The sequence below is a fragment of the Clarias gariepinus genome, chromosome 8, assembly GCF_024256425.1.
Source record: "Clarias gariepinus isolate MV-2021 ecotype Netherlands chromosome 8, CGAR_prim_01v2, whole genome shotgun sequence".
Taxonomy (NCBI): Eukaryota; Metazoa; Chordata; class Actinopteri; order Siluriformes; family Clariidae; genus Clarias; species Clarias gariepinus.
Window position 1 is genome coordinate 10,905,768 of NC_071107.1, and position 18,821 is coordinate 10,924,588.

An 18,821-nucleotide genomic window follows, 5' to 3' on the forward strand; every position below is an offset into this window, starting at 1 on the left:
AGTGGACTCGTTATAGATAAATTCTCACGGAGTCACGGAGGTTAGAAAATCTGGGCCAGCCAAAATTCTGTGCCCCAATACCTCAAGCCCTCGCCACCAACAGCCAGCTGGAAAAGGGAACTCAGATAGCAGTCGCTTTCATTCGTCAAACTGTTCTCTGCACACACCACACTATACAAAATATCAAAAAGAACAAAGAATAAAACAAAAAAAACGTAGGAGAATCCTCACCCGTACTTGATTATTGTTTCCTATTAAATGTCTGTTTACTTCTTTTAATGGAGGATGCTCTTTCCTCGTTTATACGCCGAGCATCCGACGCTGTACTCCTTTATGTCCGGTGGAGGCTCACTCCTCCAAAAGCAGAGGAATGTTGCAGTATGAGTCTGACATTTAGTTTTTCATTTAAATTTGAATTAACAAACATCAACAAAACTAAAGAAGGGGAAAAAAAATACATTGTATTTCAATAACCATACAACTAAAACTCAGTGAAGCAGACATCAACATAGTGAAAAGAGGAAAAAGACAGATTAAGATAAAACACTAGTCATAAGTTACTTAACGTCACACACACACAAAAAAAAAAAAGAAATAATGAATCAGACACGACAAGAAGTTCGATAAAAGGGGAAGAATCGTTTGGACACGAGTAATTCCCATGTCTCAGAAACTCCATGAGATTGCACATCCTGGTGTGATACAGGAGCAAGAGGAGGACTGATTGTGCTGCCAGTTATGAATCTGGAGTCTTTAAGGGGGCGCTGTGGCTCACACGAAGCACGGGCTGAGCTCTTGGGCGAGCCGCAGTTCAGACAGTTAGTGCTCGCTGGTGTGTGAAGCCCTCATGGTGAAAACGTCGCCATCTCCAGCGAGATTCGCTGCCACAGCTCCTTGGTCTGCTTCCCCCTCTTCAGGGTCTGCAGGACATCGTTGAACTGCATCATGCCCATCGGGGTGAGACAGAATGCCCCGCGGGCACTCCGGATTATGTTTACAAAGTCGTCGTAGTCTGCCGGGGTCAGGTGAATCAGGCGATAGTTGATGTACTGTTTTATAAATAAGAAAGCATGTGATTAGACACTGCACAACAGCTCAGATTAGACAAAAAAAAAAGAAAAAGATTGTGGTTACATGAGAAAATATTCTACATTAATTAAAATAATGTCAGAATTAGACTTCCACATGGGCCTTTTCCCCCCTGCAAAAGTAAAAAGCATTCCTGCTGAAAAGGAAGCCACGGGTACAAACTGACCCGACATGTCAGTAGCCCGGACATGTGAGATGAGGTTTAAATATTTCTAAGAGACTAATGCAAGCAGCGGTCTTTGGGCTAGTTAATAAATATATAATTTGTTCATCTATGTGCTGTATTCAAGACCTTTTCGGCTTTAGAAATTCATTTAAAAATTCTAATTCAATCTGCTTTAAAGATCCAATACACAAATGTATTTAAATATTAATACACCTTGATGAGACAGAGAATGAGCATTCACAGCAGCGCTGCACTGTGCTTTATGTGTGCACCAAATGTACAACATGAGATCTTTTCCAATGCGTTCATTTTCAGTTCTTTAATATAAAAATGATCTTAAATTAAAAAAAAAAAATGGATGAAAATTATAAACTGGTCACAATGGAAAAAAGACAATTGTATGCAACAGAAATTAAGATGCATTACAATGTATCTCATATTATAATTGTATATCTCTGCATCCTGGATTCCAAATCAAATAAGATCTAAAGGTGCATGGATAACCTACCCATATGGAAGGGACTCATATTTCAGCATGTTTATGAGCTGGCAAATAAACAAGGTATAAAAATAAAAGTAACTGAAGGATACTGTCAGACAAAGACAGTAGCATATGGAACATGCATACGAAATCCTTTACTGTCTGTCAGGGTAGATTTCTGCCTGGGAATGCCACGTCATCTCATTAGACGCGCATGGAGAGAGTGATTTAGCACCACAGTCTCTCCTGCATATCAACGAACAAGTGTCTGTTGTATTATTGCAGGAGGGTGAGACGGCTTGTGCTATTGGTTGCAACAGCCAAGATATCAAGTGTAGGCTCTTCACAAACGATAAGAGCCGCATGTGATAAATAGTTAATTAAGGATTCGCTACAAGATGCTCATTTAATAAATACAATTTGGTTGCTCTGAGACCAGCTTTATTGGAGACGTGTTTTTTTTTTTTTTTTTTAAATCATCATTATTATTATACTGGAAATTAATCCAAATGGTGTTTCATGTTTATTTTAATATTTGAAACTCTTCTGAATTGCAGAAAAGGACCGGCTAAGAGAAATAAACAGCTATTTGTGGTTTCTAAAAATTATGACTCTCTTCTTCAAGGACGTTGCTGTCGTGCCTTCGTGTAATTTTGATGTCTTTTGTGCCTCACGTTTCTTTAATCATATTTTTCAGCAGCCGAGACTAAAGATACGAGCTTTCCTTTATAAAAGGCGACTTCACATGTAAGATTCCAAGAGGTGCCAAGTTAAGATTCTGAGGAGAGCTCCTCTGACTGTTGCCCTCAGTGCATATAAATAGTGTATGGCGTAGTGTTTATAGAAGAGAGGGCGAATCGCGGTGTGCTCTCTCGGTGGGCTGTGTTGATGAGAGCGCGTCTAACACACACTGACAGACCGTGGCCTGAAATGTACTGGCAGAAGAGAAAGTGAGAACACCCTCGTAAAGAGAGTCTCCCTGTCTCTCACACTCAGAGTCTGACTCATACTCGCTTGTCTTTCATGCTTCCTCGCAAGAGAAAATTAAGCAATCCACATAAATATTGCTTAAACTTGCCATCAAATTGTCATAACAGTATCACATATTGCGATGCTGTCAGCTGAGCTGAGAGATTGTGCAGAACTTTCTCAACTATTACTGGTGCAGCAACGCCATGAATTCAATTTCATCATCATTTCCAAGTTTTACACACCGCCACGCTTGACAGATATACAATAAAACAACCATAACGTTATGACCACCAGCCTAATATTGACTAGGTTCCATATCTTCTACGACCTCTCTGACACATTTCTATGGGAACCAGCGTTAACCTTTTCAACAATTTGCACTACAGGGAGCTCTTATACAGGATTAAACTACACAGGCCCATGACTCCCCGCTACACTGGTTTTTCCTTACTTGGAACACTTTCGGTAGGTCCTGAACACTGCGGACTGGGAACATCCCAGTAAAGGAACAGTTTTGGAGTTGCTCTGACCCAGTCATCTATACATCACAATCCAAATGCTAACGCCTGCACATTTTGTTAATGCTTCGAATACAGTGGTTAATCAATCGGACTGTAGGTCCTACCGTCGCCGCGCTCGGCGGTACCGTTTGGCTTTGTGCGTTTGCTGGCTTTTACCGTTGAGTGGCGCTATATAACTACAGACTGACGCCTCATGCCTTAGTTCATTTTCTGCTGGATTAATGAGACACGGAGTTTTAGAACTGCACGTAGTAGCGGATAAAATCAAGTAAAACATTGTAGTTAAACAAATTTATAATCACAGAACTAAAATGACGATACAAATGTAGAATTTAAATTAAATTAAATCTTATTAGGATCAAATTTAAACAAAATAAATGTTAACACAGTGAGCCTTTAAATTTTATCACGTGTAATTAGAAAAGACGCGTGTAGGGTTTTGTGTCGTCTTATATCTTGTGTTCTTTAAATTTATAGTAGATTTATTAACTAAAATAAATGACCATAAAAATTATAACATTGTCAGGACGTTCTACTGCGTCAGCTGATGTTGGTCATTCAGCCCCGCTTGTGTTTGTGCGTTATTATAAGAATGAAATGCAGTAGCCTGTTATGATCTGTAACGGATTCGACCCATGTTGCACGGGCGGCACCATAAAGCACGGACACGAGGAGAGGTCTTACGGGAAAAGGGTAATTTATTTAGGCAAAATGGGGAAGGAAAGTGTTGAAGGAGGGAGAATGGAAAGAATGGGATAAAGGTTGTGCATGTGCAGTTCCGGGGGCTGTGCCACACTGGCATGCGGGCACACAGCTGACGATAAGTGTTGGTGCGAGTGGCAGAACTGAGCACGCGGAGGCAGCGCTCCTGCACGCTCCCTCGTGACGGCGCTTCTCCCGCTGTCGATGGCCGGCGCGAGTTCTCGCTGACGCAAAAACCTAACCACACTTTTCCTCTTCGGCAGCGGGGCTGCGAGGGCGGGCGCGGTGCGGGAGCTCGCGCAGCTCTTTCTCGCGCTGTCCTCAGCGCGGAGATCAAAGGGCGGAATTCTAATGTCCTTGTTTAAAGTCCCCGGGGCGCGTCACATCTCCCCACTGACATGCTTCTTTCATATTCTCCATTACATCACGTACTTCCCAGACCTCAGACAAACCTCCGCGCCTTGCTTTTATAATGCGGAGCAAGCCCGAGATCATATTAACGTTAATTATCGCCAGCCGGCACAAATAGGCGGCTCCCGTCCCTTTGCTGCCTATTCAGGGAGCCTACGGAGTGAGGGAGTAGTTATAGTAGATTTGGGCGTACACCCATCACACGCGCACGCCGTGGCAGATCATCATAATTGTCCTAAACTTGTATTTCATAAGGTTTTCCGAGCGGTGGTACAGCGCAACGGGGGTCATTATTTACTATTAAACATTAAACGAATTTACAAAACTTAATGCGTGCGATTAAGCGCTGATTCTACGTAGGAAAGTAAAGAAGAGGATCCTGATGCTCAACATTCCGGAGACCAAACCCCATTTAAATTAAATTAACAAATATTGCATGTAAATAACAATAGCCCACGTTTAAAACAGCATTTTATTTAGATTATAAAAAAATAATCCTGCATCTGTTTTAGGTGTTCCAGCTGCCACTGTTCTAGAATTTAAATTAAATCAAATCTTATTAGGATCAAATTTAAGCACAATAAATGTTAACACAGTGAGCCTTTTGATTCTATCACTTGTAATTAGAAAAAAAGCGTGTATGGATTTGTGTCATCTTATTTCTTGTGTTCTTTAAATTTATAGTAGATTTATTAACTGAAATAAATTACCATAAAATTAAAACAGTGTTAGGACGTTCTACTGCGTCAGCTGATGTCGGTCATTCCGCCCCGCTTGTGTTTTTGCGTTATTATAAGAATGAAATGCAGTACACTGTTATGATTTGTAACGGGTTCGACCCATGTTACTCAAACAACTCAGTTCAGGTGTAAGTAAATGTCTGTGCTGTTTGGGGGAGGGACGTGCTAATGATTTGGTCGGCTCTGTGTGTGTGTGTGTGTGTGTGTGAGAGAGAGGGGGGTGTCGCGGTGGTTGATTATTCAGTGAAACAAAGGCTCAGCTGAAAAATGTTAGGCACATCAGTCACTTAACCCCCAATAAAAGGTATTTGAGTGTTATGATAGTTGTAATATAACAGATGCGCACTGAATACTAAACCAGGCACGGAGATTAATGAACCAAGATAGCCCCCATACCCGTTTAAAAAATAAATAAATAAATAAATACCAAATAATATTATTGTGTATAGACTGATTAAAAACAATGCAATTTATGCTATCATAAGGAAAATAACAAGTTCTTCCATTCCAATGATTAAAAAAGGTAACAATGTCAACTTTAGAATCTAGAATCCAGGAGATTAAAATGACACAAATTGAAATCACTGAAAGTCTCCAGAAGAGCCTCAGATTCAAGTGGTTTTTAAAGTGTGGAGAGGTCCATTACAGTTTCTCTGAATGTATAGGTGAGAACAGCCGATTCACACCTGGGGAGGGTGAATCATTTGTATTTGAATGTTGTCTGGCATTGTAAAGCACTATAGTGACACTAAAAGAACAACCCAGGATTAATAGCAATTCTTATACTGCATAAACATTATTTAGCACAAAAAAATTCCTCGCGCTCGGGAAAACTATGCGTGCGGTTGAGCGCTGGTTAGACTATAGGAAATTAAATCGGAGGGTTTTTATTTAGACTATTAAAAAAAATAACCTGCGTCTATTTTTAGGCGTGCCAGCTGCCACTTTTTAGTTAGAAGTTTTCAATACAAAGCTTATAATGCCCACATGACATGACGGAATAAGGCACGGCTGGTGATGATTGGGGTTTGTTGGGTTACAGTGGATTTTACTACGCGGTGTGAGTGCAATGGCCATCCGTCTGCTCGCGCTGACTCTGCTCTCCGCGGATGGCCCCCTCCCACCTCTCGCTCCTTTGAAGTCCCCGGGCGCGTTCCATTTGCCCTGCTTGCATGCCGCACTTCCGCGTTGTTGCACGCGCGCTGCATACACAGCGCGTAGTAAAATCCACTGTAGCCCAACAAACCCCGAGTATTTTATAGCGCGGGGTGCAAGCCCGGGCAACCATAGTAACGATAGCTCACCAGTCATGTGTAATTCTGCGGTCCCGCTGCTTCGCATGTCTGAAGGGGAGGCCGCCTAACTAGTGAGCGAGGAGCGATATTGATTTGGGCGCACGCCGTGACAGGCTGAAAAAACTGCTGTCAGATTAATGTGCAAAAACTATATAATAAAACTATATAAGACTACATGCCTTTATAAGACTTAACTTTTATTTAAGCGCACTCACAATAACGAAAAAACGTTGTGATTTTGTAAGTGTTGTGATTTTGTAAGTGTTGTAAGCTGTGCTGCTCTGTATTGTTTTTGGTGAACTTGAGCGCGTCAGAAAATGAACGCAAACGTTTTTTTTAAAGTCTGCTTGCTGTTTTCCCGACGCGTTCATAATCATTAGTCTACTTCTGCCGGTGCGCTCTGGAAAACATAATGCATGCGGCTGAGCGCTGATTAAAACTATGGAGTAAATTAAAGAGGAGAATCACGATTCTGAAGTCCTGAGCCCAAACCTCATTTAAATTAAATCAACAAATACTATAAGTAAAAAAAAAAAAAACAATAGCCCACGTTTAGAAACCGTTTATAAATTCTTTCCGACATGAGTTGGCCCGGTGTTATGCGCAGAGCGCCGGGAGATTTCCTGAAGCTCAGAAATCACTGGGCATTTTTTCTAAATAGCCGCTATCTTTAACAACTGATGGAGGTTTTGAGCTGTATACACACGCATTCCTGCCTAAACAACTCTTAAAACTACACCTGTGACACAATAACAGTAATATTTCAAACATTCTGCAGGCTGATATTTGGAGAAAGGAAAGAATAATGAATAAACCAGTTGTTGGGTCAAAATAACCCAACCAGGTGTTCATTTGTAAACTACATCTCATATGAGCCAACATGAGCAACCCAACAATGTGTTTAAAGTACCTGAAATAATCCAGAACTTAAATAACAATAAACAGATACAGAGATACGCTGTATAACGGTCACTGTTGTATTTACGGCAACGAGCGAAAATGTCACTTTGCGCCACCTGGCGGCCATTTTACGAATGACTTTGAAATGCAACTAATTTATTTTGGCCGCTGACGTTTTCACGCGGCGGTGAGCGCGACGGTAATAACCATTCCAATTGATCAACTACTGTACGTCAACTTTAGGGACAAAATGTTCACTTGCTCTCTAATATATCCCACCAGCTTCCACATGCCACTGTAACGAGATATTGTAACTGTAGGACCAAGTTGTGTTGTGTCGCTGCAAAGGTTAATGCTGGATCTGATAAAAAGAAGTCACAGAACACACAGAGCATCACGGTTCTGGTAGCAAAAGGAGGGAACACACTCAATATTACTTGGGTAGTCATAATGTCACAGCTGATTGGTGCACATGGTGTTTATTCTACTGGGTTCTTAAGTTAAACGGTCTACTTTAAGACTTCGCAGTGCTACTGTAAATACCCCCATAAGACCTGATGTGAGGACAACGTACAAAAATAAAAGCTTTAAATTAGGCAAAGACAATAAAATATTCTATGTAAGAGACTTCAGTAAACTCCAATAATCATGCAGATTCAATAAAATGTCAGAAATAGTTCTTTACCCGTGCCACATTCTGAATCCTAAATCAGAGGAGTAAATTTTACTTAATTAAAACAACCCAACACTAATTTGACTGGTTGTCCTAAAGTGATTAAAAACAGGGATATTTATTTCCATTTTGGTTAAACATATTTATCCATATTTGTTTAATGCTCCAAATATAACCAGCTGGTGTTTGTATTTTAATTAATATGCCCCTGAAAACAGTAAAAAAAAGAAAAAAAAAAAAGTTTTTTTATTTTAATTACTTTAATGAATAGTTATTTGCAAAAGACAACTACGTATATTCAAACTCCCGAGCCTCTACAGTTAATCAGCATCAATTGAGTTCATAATTGGTTTCGACCAGATGTTCTGTGGATGCTTTTCTTTTTTTCTCTCTCTTTTTTTGTGACTAAGTAAATGCAATAATTATATTTCAAAACATCATCTTTCACAAATCAGAGAACTGGTTACAGTTGACTACAATAACCACTTGGTAATATTCTATCAGATTTAAATTAGTTTTAAGGACTTGTCACATTCCAAAAGAATCAGAACCATTAACTGGACTCGATCCGTCTACGATGAAGCTAGGACGCAGTGCTGCTGTGTCTGGGATTGTTTAATAGGCGTTCATTATAATGACTGTATGCTTTTCTGGGAATCGTTTATTTTATAAACAAAACAATATGGAAAAACATGCACAATGAAAGTCGAAGTTCATATTTTGCAATTCATTGGAAACAACACAGACCTACTTTGCATGATAATGTGGATTTAAGGCAAGATTGTTTGGCCCTCTTTAGTATGTTAGTGTTTAGATCAGGCTACTCACGCAAACCACAGATTTTTATCAAAGTAGATAAATAAATGTTGGACGTTTTATTGCCCAAAACTCATAAACAAAACAAAAAAAAAAAACATACAGACATTATGGTTGCCAGCACATGCTGGATCTTTTCAAACTAGTTTTCTAGCTTTGTCACATGCTTTAAGATTGTAGACTCTAGTAACAGTAGGCTGAGCGTTTGGTTCTCAAGCTCTCAGCCTCATGTGTCTCACCTGTAGGTAGGCTTGCTGGCAGCGCTGCACGAGTTGGTGGAAGGCTGGGGTGCGGAGGTGAGCGTGAATGTGTGCAGGATTCAGTCTCTGCAGAGCCTCCATAATGATCTCCTGCAGCACGAATGGACTCAGCACACCTTTGGCAGCCCCCACACAGAACTGATAGACGTAATTCACACCTGGAGGCAGGGACAGAAGGAGCAGGAAGAGTAATAAAATACTGAAACTTTACAATAAATAAATAAATAAAAACTGAATGAGGCTACTGCCCCCAAAATAATTCTTTTTATGACTTTTAAGTGCTCTGGATTAGTACACAAGCAACACAAGACGCTTTCCCTTTTATATTATTCTACAGTATATCCTTCTCTCCTCTCTACATGCACCATTACACCATGCTGTGATTTTTCAAAAGATATATTCTAGACATGACTTAGACACGAGTTACCGAGCCGTGCAGCGAGACCTAGCAGCCATTTCACGTCCTCTGTGTACGGGGGACTGCGGGAGAAGTTGTTAGGATGGTCGTTGTGAGCTCTCCTTCCCAGCATCTCCAGGGCCAGCATACCTGCATGAGAACAGAAAACAATTGCATCAGCATGTCTGCACCTGCCACTTACTCATGCACCACAGTATTGTTAATTTGCTGAACTTCGCCACAGGATGGTAATAAAACATCTGCCATGCATAAATTAATATTTCTCAAGGCTTAACACCCATCAGCTTGGCCTTACCATGACTTCCAACTCACCTTCCATAATCTTCTAGCTTCCTTAATGTTCCATTTTTATTCAATATTTTTTTTTCCCAAAAAAGTCACAGGCACCTCTTAATCCTTAGCTCAAATGTATTGACACCCCCTTTTGGGAAAGACCCCAGCTGTCCTAAGCAACTCTAATATATAAGCTACAGTAAGCTACAAAATATAGTTAGGAGAGTCAGTGATTAAAAGGATTTCTTACCAACTCTGTAGGCTGAGTGCAGGTAGTGCAGCCCCTGCTGGCTGACGGGCTGACTGTGCTGCTCATCTTCCACAGGGAATGTCGCACTGACCAATGAAGGTGGCTGAGAAGAAAGGCCGGGAAGAGATGTCCCCTGAATGGCCTGGATGGTTGAGCCTGCGTGAACCCCACCGACTGAAGAAGGGCAAGATAATAATTTAAATAAATTCCTACTGATGGAAGCTTATATAATAAAATGTATACTTTTTCTACTATGGTTAATTTTTTTGCATTAAATCCTTTTCCAGTGCAGCTCAAGAGACTCGATTTATCCAACAACACACCTACAGTGTGTGGCTGTATGCAAACAATTTAGCTTGAAAGCAAAGGCGTGGCCTAAAGCTCTGGCTAATGTTACTGTTAAATGCTTTATGCTAGATAGAAAAGTAAGTAGGCTAGCTACCAACAGCTACAGTACACTACGTAAACCTAAACTGCTCAACTAAAAGTGTTCTGTAATCGGGGCTTGGATCAATAGAACTGGTATCCTTATATCCTTTTACCAAACACTCCTACTTTATGAAGTGTTGGCATTTAATAGCCATAAAAAAAATCTGTAACATAACATTCTATAACACAAACGAAGAGAATTTTGGATCAGCTCTTTCACAAATTTGTTCCCACGCACACTCTCCTTTCTCTCCTCACCTGCCACAGTAGTACTGAGGGGTAGCCCCGCCTCGGCGGTATGGTAGGGGTGGACAGCAATCTGGGTCATGGACGGTACGGGGACTCCGGGAAAGGTTACTGCAGTTGCTGCCATGGGGGGATGAGGCCCGGAGGTTACAGAAAAAGGGTACTGCGCACCAATAAAGGCAGGATGCATTCCCTAAAAGAAAACACACAACACTCACTAAGCAATACTGAATAAAAACCCAGAGCCATGATTAAAACTCTTAAAGCATTCTTATGAACTTAGTTGTATTATTTTTATATATATATATATATATATATATATATAAAAAAATTATATATATATATATATATATATATAAAATTTTAATAATATATATATATATATATATATATATATAAATAATAAATGCTGAGACACCAAACACAGCTCCCACTTACCTGTGGATACGCAGAACTGGACACGGGGAAGACGGCAGGTCGGGGTACATGCTGGATTTGATGGCCCAGGTACTGCTGGGTGCAGACAGTAGGCAGATGGGCTTGGATAGTGGTATAGGGATGCAAACCTGGTGTGTGTGCCATAGCTGTGCCAGGCAGTGTGTGTGACTGGTAGAGGGTGGACCCAACCGATATGACGGGCACAACAGCAGCCGCGCTGACCGACGCAGTAACAGCTGCTACAGCGGCAGAGTCCATGGCCATGGAGCTGTCCAACACGCAGTTCCCTTCTTGGGGTCTCCGACCCGAGCCACCATTTGCCCCGCATCGGCTTGGCCCCTCCCTCTGCGCTGCAGAGACTCCACCCACTGTCTGCTCATACAGCCAGTACCACTGATGGGCCACCTCAAACAATACTTCAGGGTACACACCTCCTCCCTTTGCCGCCTCCTCTACTGCCATGCACGCCTTCTCCAGCATCAAGTTATCCTGGAAAAAAAGCAACTTTCAGGACATTCTAAGCGTGCATGTCTTTTGGTTACAGAGGGTCTATGCCTAAGATGTTCCACAGAGCATTTATTTTCAATAACAGCAACAGTATTTAACGTACCTGCTCTTTGCACTGCACCAGTGCCCTCTGGATTTCATTGGGGTTCAGGGCATGAGCGTGAGGTAGACAGCTCAGTGCGAGTTCAGCTGCAGCTCGTACCATGTTGGGGTCTCGGGCCCGTGATGCACGGTCTGCCAGCGATGCCACTTCAGGAGGGGTGAGATGACCATCCCAACACTCCACAAGAATATTAAGGGCAGCACTACCAATCTCCATGGCTTGCCCTAATGAGGACAGATAATACACAAGTCGAACAGACTTAGAAAACTGAAGGTCTCAGAAGAAAGTTAATCTACACACACAAAAAAAAGATTTTTTTTTTTTTCACCTCACCTGTGATCCAGGACACATGAGATGAGTATGTCCTAGACAGCCAGTTGGGAGACACAAAATTGTGCAGACCTAAGGCATACAGGCCGATCTCAAAGGCACACAGGTGCAGGTTGCGGTGAGGCCCCTGGTGGCCCCCACTGGCAGAGGGCTGAGTAAAGATGGAGGTTGAGCTGTTTCCTCCAGCTTTTACCAGCACAGTCTTGGCCAGTTCAAAGTAAAAGTGAGCTGCTGCCTCAGACGGCTGGTTGGGCACATGTGGAGCGTGGCATTCAGGTCGACGCCCTTTATATCTGTTAAACGTTTTTTAAAGAGATAGATATCATATCGAAAAAGGAGAAACCCACACCTTAGACAAACTGAAAGATATCACCATATATATATATATATATATTATTTTAAAGACAAAGATGTTTCCCAGCAATATTTCAAACAAGCCAGAAAAAAGCTTTAATTAGTGTTTGCTAAGTACCTGCTGGTATCAGTGCTCTTGGCTCTGGCTCCTCCTCCAGCTCTGCGCGACCCACTGGATGAAGAGGATCCCAACGAATCAGAAGACGAACTGCTGATGCTGTCACTGTCTTGACCCCTCCCCCAAGAAGATGCCGCCCATCCTCCCCTCAGAGGACGTCGACTGAGTGTGGGTGAGCTGTCAGAGGTGGTCTCAGGAGCACTGCTGTCAATGCTCGCCATGCCTGAGGAAGAACAAATCAACAGAGTGAATACTCAAACAGGTGTCACAAATAATAAGACTAACATGTCATGTTTTGCAAGCCATGAAACCTTTATTATGTACAAAAGAAAAACTTTCACAATGCCTGCAGGAACTCAGGCATTGCTTATTTGTACCCGTGTGCTTCTTTTTCTGTCGTACAGGTGACCCCCAGCAGCGTGATCCATAGGCTCCACGGCCACCCAGAGCCAAGCGGCTGGGCACTGTGCCCTCAGGCTTAAAAGAAGCCACCTCGTTCTGCTGCTCACACGAGGACGACTGAGCTCCATCTGCCACAAATGCAGGAAATAAAAAAAAAAAAAAAAAAAAAAACTCTCAGCCTCAGGCACATACAATAGGCATAAACATGTTTGCATTTCTTTTTAACACATTATAAAATTTAATGTAATTTGTTCAATACATTTGTGATGCCTAAGGAAATGCTTAAATAAGCACTTTCTTCAACCAATCCTAATGCAAAAATATTTTTCACATACATATTTGTACATAAGAGGTAATATGTAAATATAGAACACAACCATTTGTTGCTGCAGTTCAAAATATTTCCAGTAGGTGGCAACAATGTAGTAACTACACATTAAAGTAATGATGCAAATGAACCTTTGTCAGTCATGAGTTAAGATATATTATTATTATATAAATCTGATTATTGCACCTTTCTAAACAAAAATAAATAAGGTAATAAAAACTAGTAAAAACAATAAACCAAAATAATGAATCTACCTGGGGAATGCATATGTATTTAATAAAACCAAAGAATAACATGCATTTATTTTGTGTGAAAAAAAGCATGACTTATTAAAATTTCCTCTTTACTACATTAAAATAGGCTAAAATTTTTAAGAAACTAAAGTTTTAGGAAATTCTGTGCAAGTTAGTGTTTAAATATATATAATAATAAATAATTATAAATAATTACATAAAGAACAACATAATTCGGGTCACACTGTCTGCCCTGACGAGCTGCATTTCTATATACGCTCTACATAACCTACAACCTGAACATAAAAGGTGGAAAAATATAATTTCATTGTTGTATGGTGCTTAGTTGGAAGGCAAGTCCAAATAAAGTAAAACTAATACCATGTTATAAATACTTAAGTACTCAAATACTAGCCCTCTTAAATATTATGAAAATCCTAAATTATATTTCTAACCAGTAGTTACGATCTGCCTGTTGCTCACCTTGCTCTCGGCTCTCACTGACTGCCTCTCCTGAGGCCGTGCCCTGAACCCGAGTGCCTGTTAACCCCCCCTGCTGCCCTGCCGCTCCACCCCCTGAAACCCCTTGCACAGAAGTGGACCCTCCAGTTGTAGCTGGCGCATGTTTGGACACACCTCCTGTAGCACTGTTTCCATGAGCTGCATGTTTGGATGGGCTCTTTTGGCTCCCTGTGGCTGGCTTACTTGAGTAGAATGAGCTGAGAGTCTGGGGCTTATGGGTCTGACTCTCACGGTCTAAAAGCTTGTCCAAAATCTGTAGACAAAAAAAGGGTGCAAACCTGTTAAAATTACATGTATTAATTGATTAGAAATTAAAGGATAGTATAAAAAGAAAAAAAAACATCCATAAAAAGCTATGATTAAAAAAAAAAGATGTAGTGTTCAATACGGTACTTACTGTACCTACTGGACTCTTTATTTTATTGTATTTTCTTTTGTTTTACTTTATTCTATCTTATTTTATGTATTATTTTTTACTCATTTGTTCATCTTTCCCTTTTTACTGGAAAACAACCATGAACAACTGTAACCAAGAGTAAGCAGTTGCTTTCTGGGATTAATAAAGTTCTTTGAATCTTAAAAAACAGACAGCCCATAAGTAAATGAAACATTGCTTAATATTTAGTTGCATATTCCTCCCTATTACTAACTGCATTACGCCTGCAACCCATCATCAAACACATACACACTACAGCACAATAAAATTCACTTCTTCGCATATGCCAGCTTGTTAAGGAGCTGGAGTCAGAGCACAGAGTGCATATGATGCTATTATAGGCTTGGACCACAGCTTCTTTCAGCTGTTGCTTGCTTTTGAGGGATTTCTCCTTTCAGTCTGCTGTCCAGGAGGTGAATGCATGCTCTTTTTTGTTATGGCCTGGTGATTGATTTGCCCAGTCTAAAACCTTCTACATTTTTGGCCTAATGAAGTCCTTGTTGTGTTGTCATTATCTTTTGGGTCATTGTTTTGCAGAATACCAAAGTTCCTCATGATTAGATGCTATTAGATTTGATTCATTTCTCCATAAACTGTCAGACTGCTGAATTCATTATGCTGCTACCATCATGAGTTGCATCATTAATAATGATTATTAATTCCATATTTCATTCCAGACGCAGCCATGCAAGCCCAAACCAATGACACAAGCACAGCAGAGGTAGTATGTTTTGGATCACGAGCATTTCTCTCTTTACACTTTTTCCATCACTTTGCTTAAAGTTAATCTTTGGTCCAAACCTTTTAAATACTTTGTTTCTAAATGTCTGTTCTTAAAAGTCATAGTAGAAAGGTGGAATGTGAAACTATCTCCACTTGCCCGGTGGAGGTTGTTGGAGACAGGCCGTTGTACTGAGTTTTTCCTTTACACATCCTACAACATCTTCTGTCACAAACTGCTGTTAATTTTCTTGCCCAACCATTTGATGTTTTCTTCTTAGCACACCAGTGGTTTCTTTATCTTTCAGGCCTATTCCACATTCTTTTAATAGCTAGGCCCAATGCTCAAGTTTCCCCCTTTTTTGTGCTTTTAAATAGTTTGCTTTTCTCCCATGGACAGCTTTCTGGCCATTAGCTTTATCCTATTCAACAACTTCACATGGGCACAAACCAAGAGGACACATTCATTATTTAATTTATCTAAACATATAATAAGCCTGTAAAGTGGGCAGGTCTGTACACTGAAGATATTTGAGGAGAGAAGAATTAAGATGAGTAATAGGACACATCAACAACTTCACATTTGAAGATGGTTTTTGGAATTTTCATCCGTCTGTGCACGCATTACGTAAAAACTACTAAACATGTTTTCACAGGTGTATTTGGACGAGGTTGAGGTAACATATAAGCAAATTTAGATGGAAAACACCCTTATATGATTAAAAGAAATAATAATAAAAATGTTATGGAAAAATCATTAATTCCTCTTAAAAATCAACAGATGGCGCTGTACATTAAAAAAAAAAATCGCTTAGTAGTGTGCAATTGAAATCACAGCACATTAAGTATCCCAGACAACAAGGGATACCCATCAGGGGCGTGTTCCAATATTTATGTGATCTTAAAGTGATCAAACAAAAGATCAAACAAAAGGTTCCATGCTGTAAGCTGTTAAATACATCTAGATGTAAATATCAGGAAATGAAGGCTTAATTCTGTACATCTTTTAATTTCAAATCCAAACGTCTTCAGTGTATGGCACAGACAAAAGAATTGCTCTTGCTATTTCAAAATTTGTTGTACAGTGACAGCTATGTAGCACATTGATTTGTTTTCCAATTAAATGTATAAAAGAGGCTTATTACATAAATAAATTAGACTGCACATTTAGGTGATTTAAGCAGGAACAATGTCAATAAAAAAAAAAGACAGAAGTTGGTAAAAGGTGAATGTACATGTTCCCTGTATATTTCCAATAGCAAATATTTATTCACACTGTAAATAGATCTCATTGGTCCCGAATCCATTAATACAAATAAACTGTTGTTAATGGTTATGCTTTTATGATAAACTAAACATTTTTTATTTACTTATTTTACTATTTTAGTTCAGTGCTACTGCTTTATAGTACTTTATTGTACTATAAAGCAGTAGCACTGAACTAAAATAGTAAAATAAGTAAATTCTATTCTATTTATTGTTCTTCATACTTGCAAACTATTTTTGCTTAGGTTACCCCTAATCACTACACACACTTCACTTTCCTCACATATGGACACCACTTTTGTTTGTGCGGTGCAGTTGCTTCAACTTGTTATATTTGTTTTAAAAAATAAATAAAAAAACATTACATGACAATTGACCATTACACACCTTTTTCAGCTTGCTCTGATCATCCTTGTAGGTGATCATAAGAGCCAAAGCGAGGTCTCCTTTCTCCCTCCTCGTGCCCTCACACAACAACGGGTGCTCTGCTTCACTAACCGTAGTCTTCATACCTAAAATAACCCCAAAACACAAACGCACTTCTTGTAGTATGAATAATGTAATACTTAGTTAAACATATATCTGATATTAAATGCATATCCACCTAAAGCAGCAACAGCGGCCTCAAAGCCCAGCTCCTCATCGCCCGGCATCTCGTTGTTACGGTTACGACTGGGAGGACGCGAGCCCGTAGGGGAGACCACTATTATAATAATAAAAAAAACAAGAGGGAAAAAAATAGCTGCAAATGTATATACAACAAGGTCTAAAAGTCTGGCTCTATAGGCATTTTTCCCCATATATAAAATCTGATGTGTGTTTTTTTTTTTTTAAGACCCAAGATGACTTTGAAACTTACAATGGAAGACTGATTTGACCCAGAGCTAAAACCACCTGACATTTTCCTTGGGGTCATATGAAATCAGCAGACTATCAGAATCGGTCCAGGACAATTACTGCACTAAAAAGGACATCATCTCTGCATGCAACATCAGTTGTAATGCATTTATAAGTAATCAGTGTTCAGTGTACAGTATACACAAAGGCAGTAAAGTCAAATGCCATTAATCTGCGCATTTTCAGTGTTTTTTACTTTTTTTTTTCTGTCTATCTAGACTTTTGGGTCACCCAGTATAATATTTAGTACATGTTTCTATTTGCCACATTTGGTCAAATTACAATGACTCTGAAGAGTCTAATATAATAATCTAATATTATACACATCAATTTAGGTTTGATTGTATTATACATCATGATGATTTGTCCACAACAAAGTGTGCAGTGTATTTAAACCAGTTTAATACTAGTAAAGTAAATCTGTTAGGACTCAAGGGCATGAACAAGTTTTGCCTGTGGCCTAATCATTTAAATGAGTAAATGGTAATATTAGGAGCACTTATGCAAAGCTGAGGCTCACCTGGAGTGCACAAAACGTCAAAAATGAAACTGGCCAACATTAGGGGCAGAACTGGACGATAATCACAGAAGTTTCCGTCACGTAACTGCTCGGCTCTGTCCCTTATAGCAGTCATCTCTACAAGACCCAGAGGAATCTTCTTTAGCAAAGCAACCACCTCTGACTCTTGATATGCCAGCTTCACCTAAAGACAGAAACCAAGATTTATGTGCATAGTAGATATAACTACTGGGAGAAATTTGAGGTCATATAAAGGAGTGTGTGTACCTCCAGGGCCTTTGTGGAAGCTGGAGGTCTCTGGAGTTCCAAGGAGAACATTCCAGTGCTGAAGGCTAGGTTATGAAACTCCAATCTCTCACTCAGCACAGTGAGCAGGAAGGCTGCTTTGGAAAGAGTTTTGGTAGCCACTTGTGTTTGTCTGGTGGTCGACACCTTACTCTTCTTACCCTAACAAAGCAAGACATAATTAACAAATTTAACAATGTGTTGCTTTATCGTTGTTGATATGGAAGATGCAGCAGTATTGCACCGATATTTTCTCAGAGCACTGTTTTCAGTTTGCTTTACTTTAATATCAATAATTATAAAATGCGCCCAGGTCACCTGTTCAATGGCACAACGCCATGTGCTAGAATTATTATTACTTTTTTTTTTTTTACGAGCATGAGTATCAGACCCATATTTGATAACATTTATCGGTTTCTATGCCTCCCTAAACATAATTTTAAACATTCATGTGATTTGTACTTTGACAGCCATAATGTTTACTTTGTATGCTGCTAGGAGATATATTTACCTGCCCCAGTTTGTTTTGTTACCTTTGTCTGTGGTTGCTCAACTTTGAGGTCAGGAGGGTTGGCGAGAAGATCTCTTGCTAGATCCACAGCCAGACGACAAGCTTCATTACTGTATCCATGAGCATACAGTGCCTCCGCACAGGCAAACAGCACCTACACACAGCAGATGCTTTTTAAATAATGCATTCCATAGGTTATGCATGACCTG

General features: G+C 40.0%; 1 protein-coding gene across 2 annotated transcripts in view; it reads right to left on the reverse strand.

Annotated features, from left to right (window-relative positions):
• Positions 1 to 440: 440 nt before the first annotated feature.
• Positions 441 to 18,821, reverse strand: part of zswim8 (zinc finger, SWIM-type containing 8) — a 42,263-nt gene continuing 23,882 nt past the window's right edge. The window contains exons 12-27 of one of the 2 annotated variants that reach the window (XM_053501660.1): positions 18,635 to 18,766; positions 18,084 to 18,263; positions 17,817 to 18,000; positions 17,004 to 17,102; positions 16,787 to 16,911; positions 13,939 to 14,230; positions 12,870 to 13,022; positions 12,493 to 12,715; positions 12,024 to 12,313; positions 11,691 to 11,914; positions 11,081 to 11,569; positions 10,655 to 10,835; positions 9,968 to 10,141; positions 9,454 to 9,573; positions 9,006 to 9,184; positions 441 to 1,049 (exon numbers count right to left, since the gene is read on the reverse strand). In XM_053501660.1, the coding sequence (XP_053357635.1) occupies positions 846 to 1,049; positions 9,006 to 9,184; positions 9,454 to 9,573; positions 9,968 to 10,141; positions 10,655 to 10,835; positions 11,081 to 11,569; positions 11,691 to 11,914; positions 12,024 to 12,313; positions 12,493 to 12,715; positions 12,870 to 13,022; positions 13,939 to 14,230; positions 16,787 to 16,911; positions 17,004 to 17,102; positions 17,817 to 18,000; positions 18,084 to 18,263; positions 18,635 to 18,766 (3,249 nt within the window). In that variant the 3' untranslated portion in view covers positions 441 to 845. The remainder of the gene's footprint in view (positions 1,050 to 9,005; positions 9,185 to 9,453; positions 9,574 to 9,967; positions 10,142 to 10,654; positions 10,836 to 11,080; positions 11,570 to 11,690; positions 11,915 to 12,023; positions 12,314 to 12,492; positions 12,716 to 12,869; positions 13,023 to 13,938; positions 14,231 to 16,786; positions 16,912 to 17,003; positions 17,103 to 17,816; positions 18,001 to 18,083; positions 18,264 to 18,634; positions 18,767 to 18,821) is intronic. The other variant, XM_053501662.1, reaches the window with a different exon arrangement.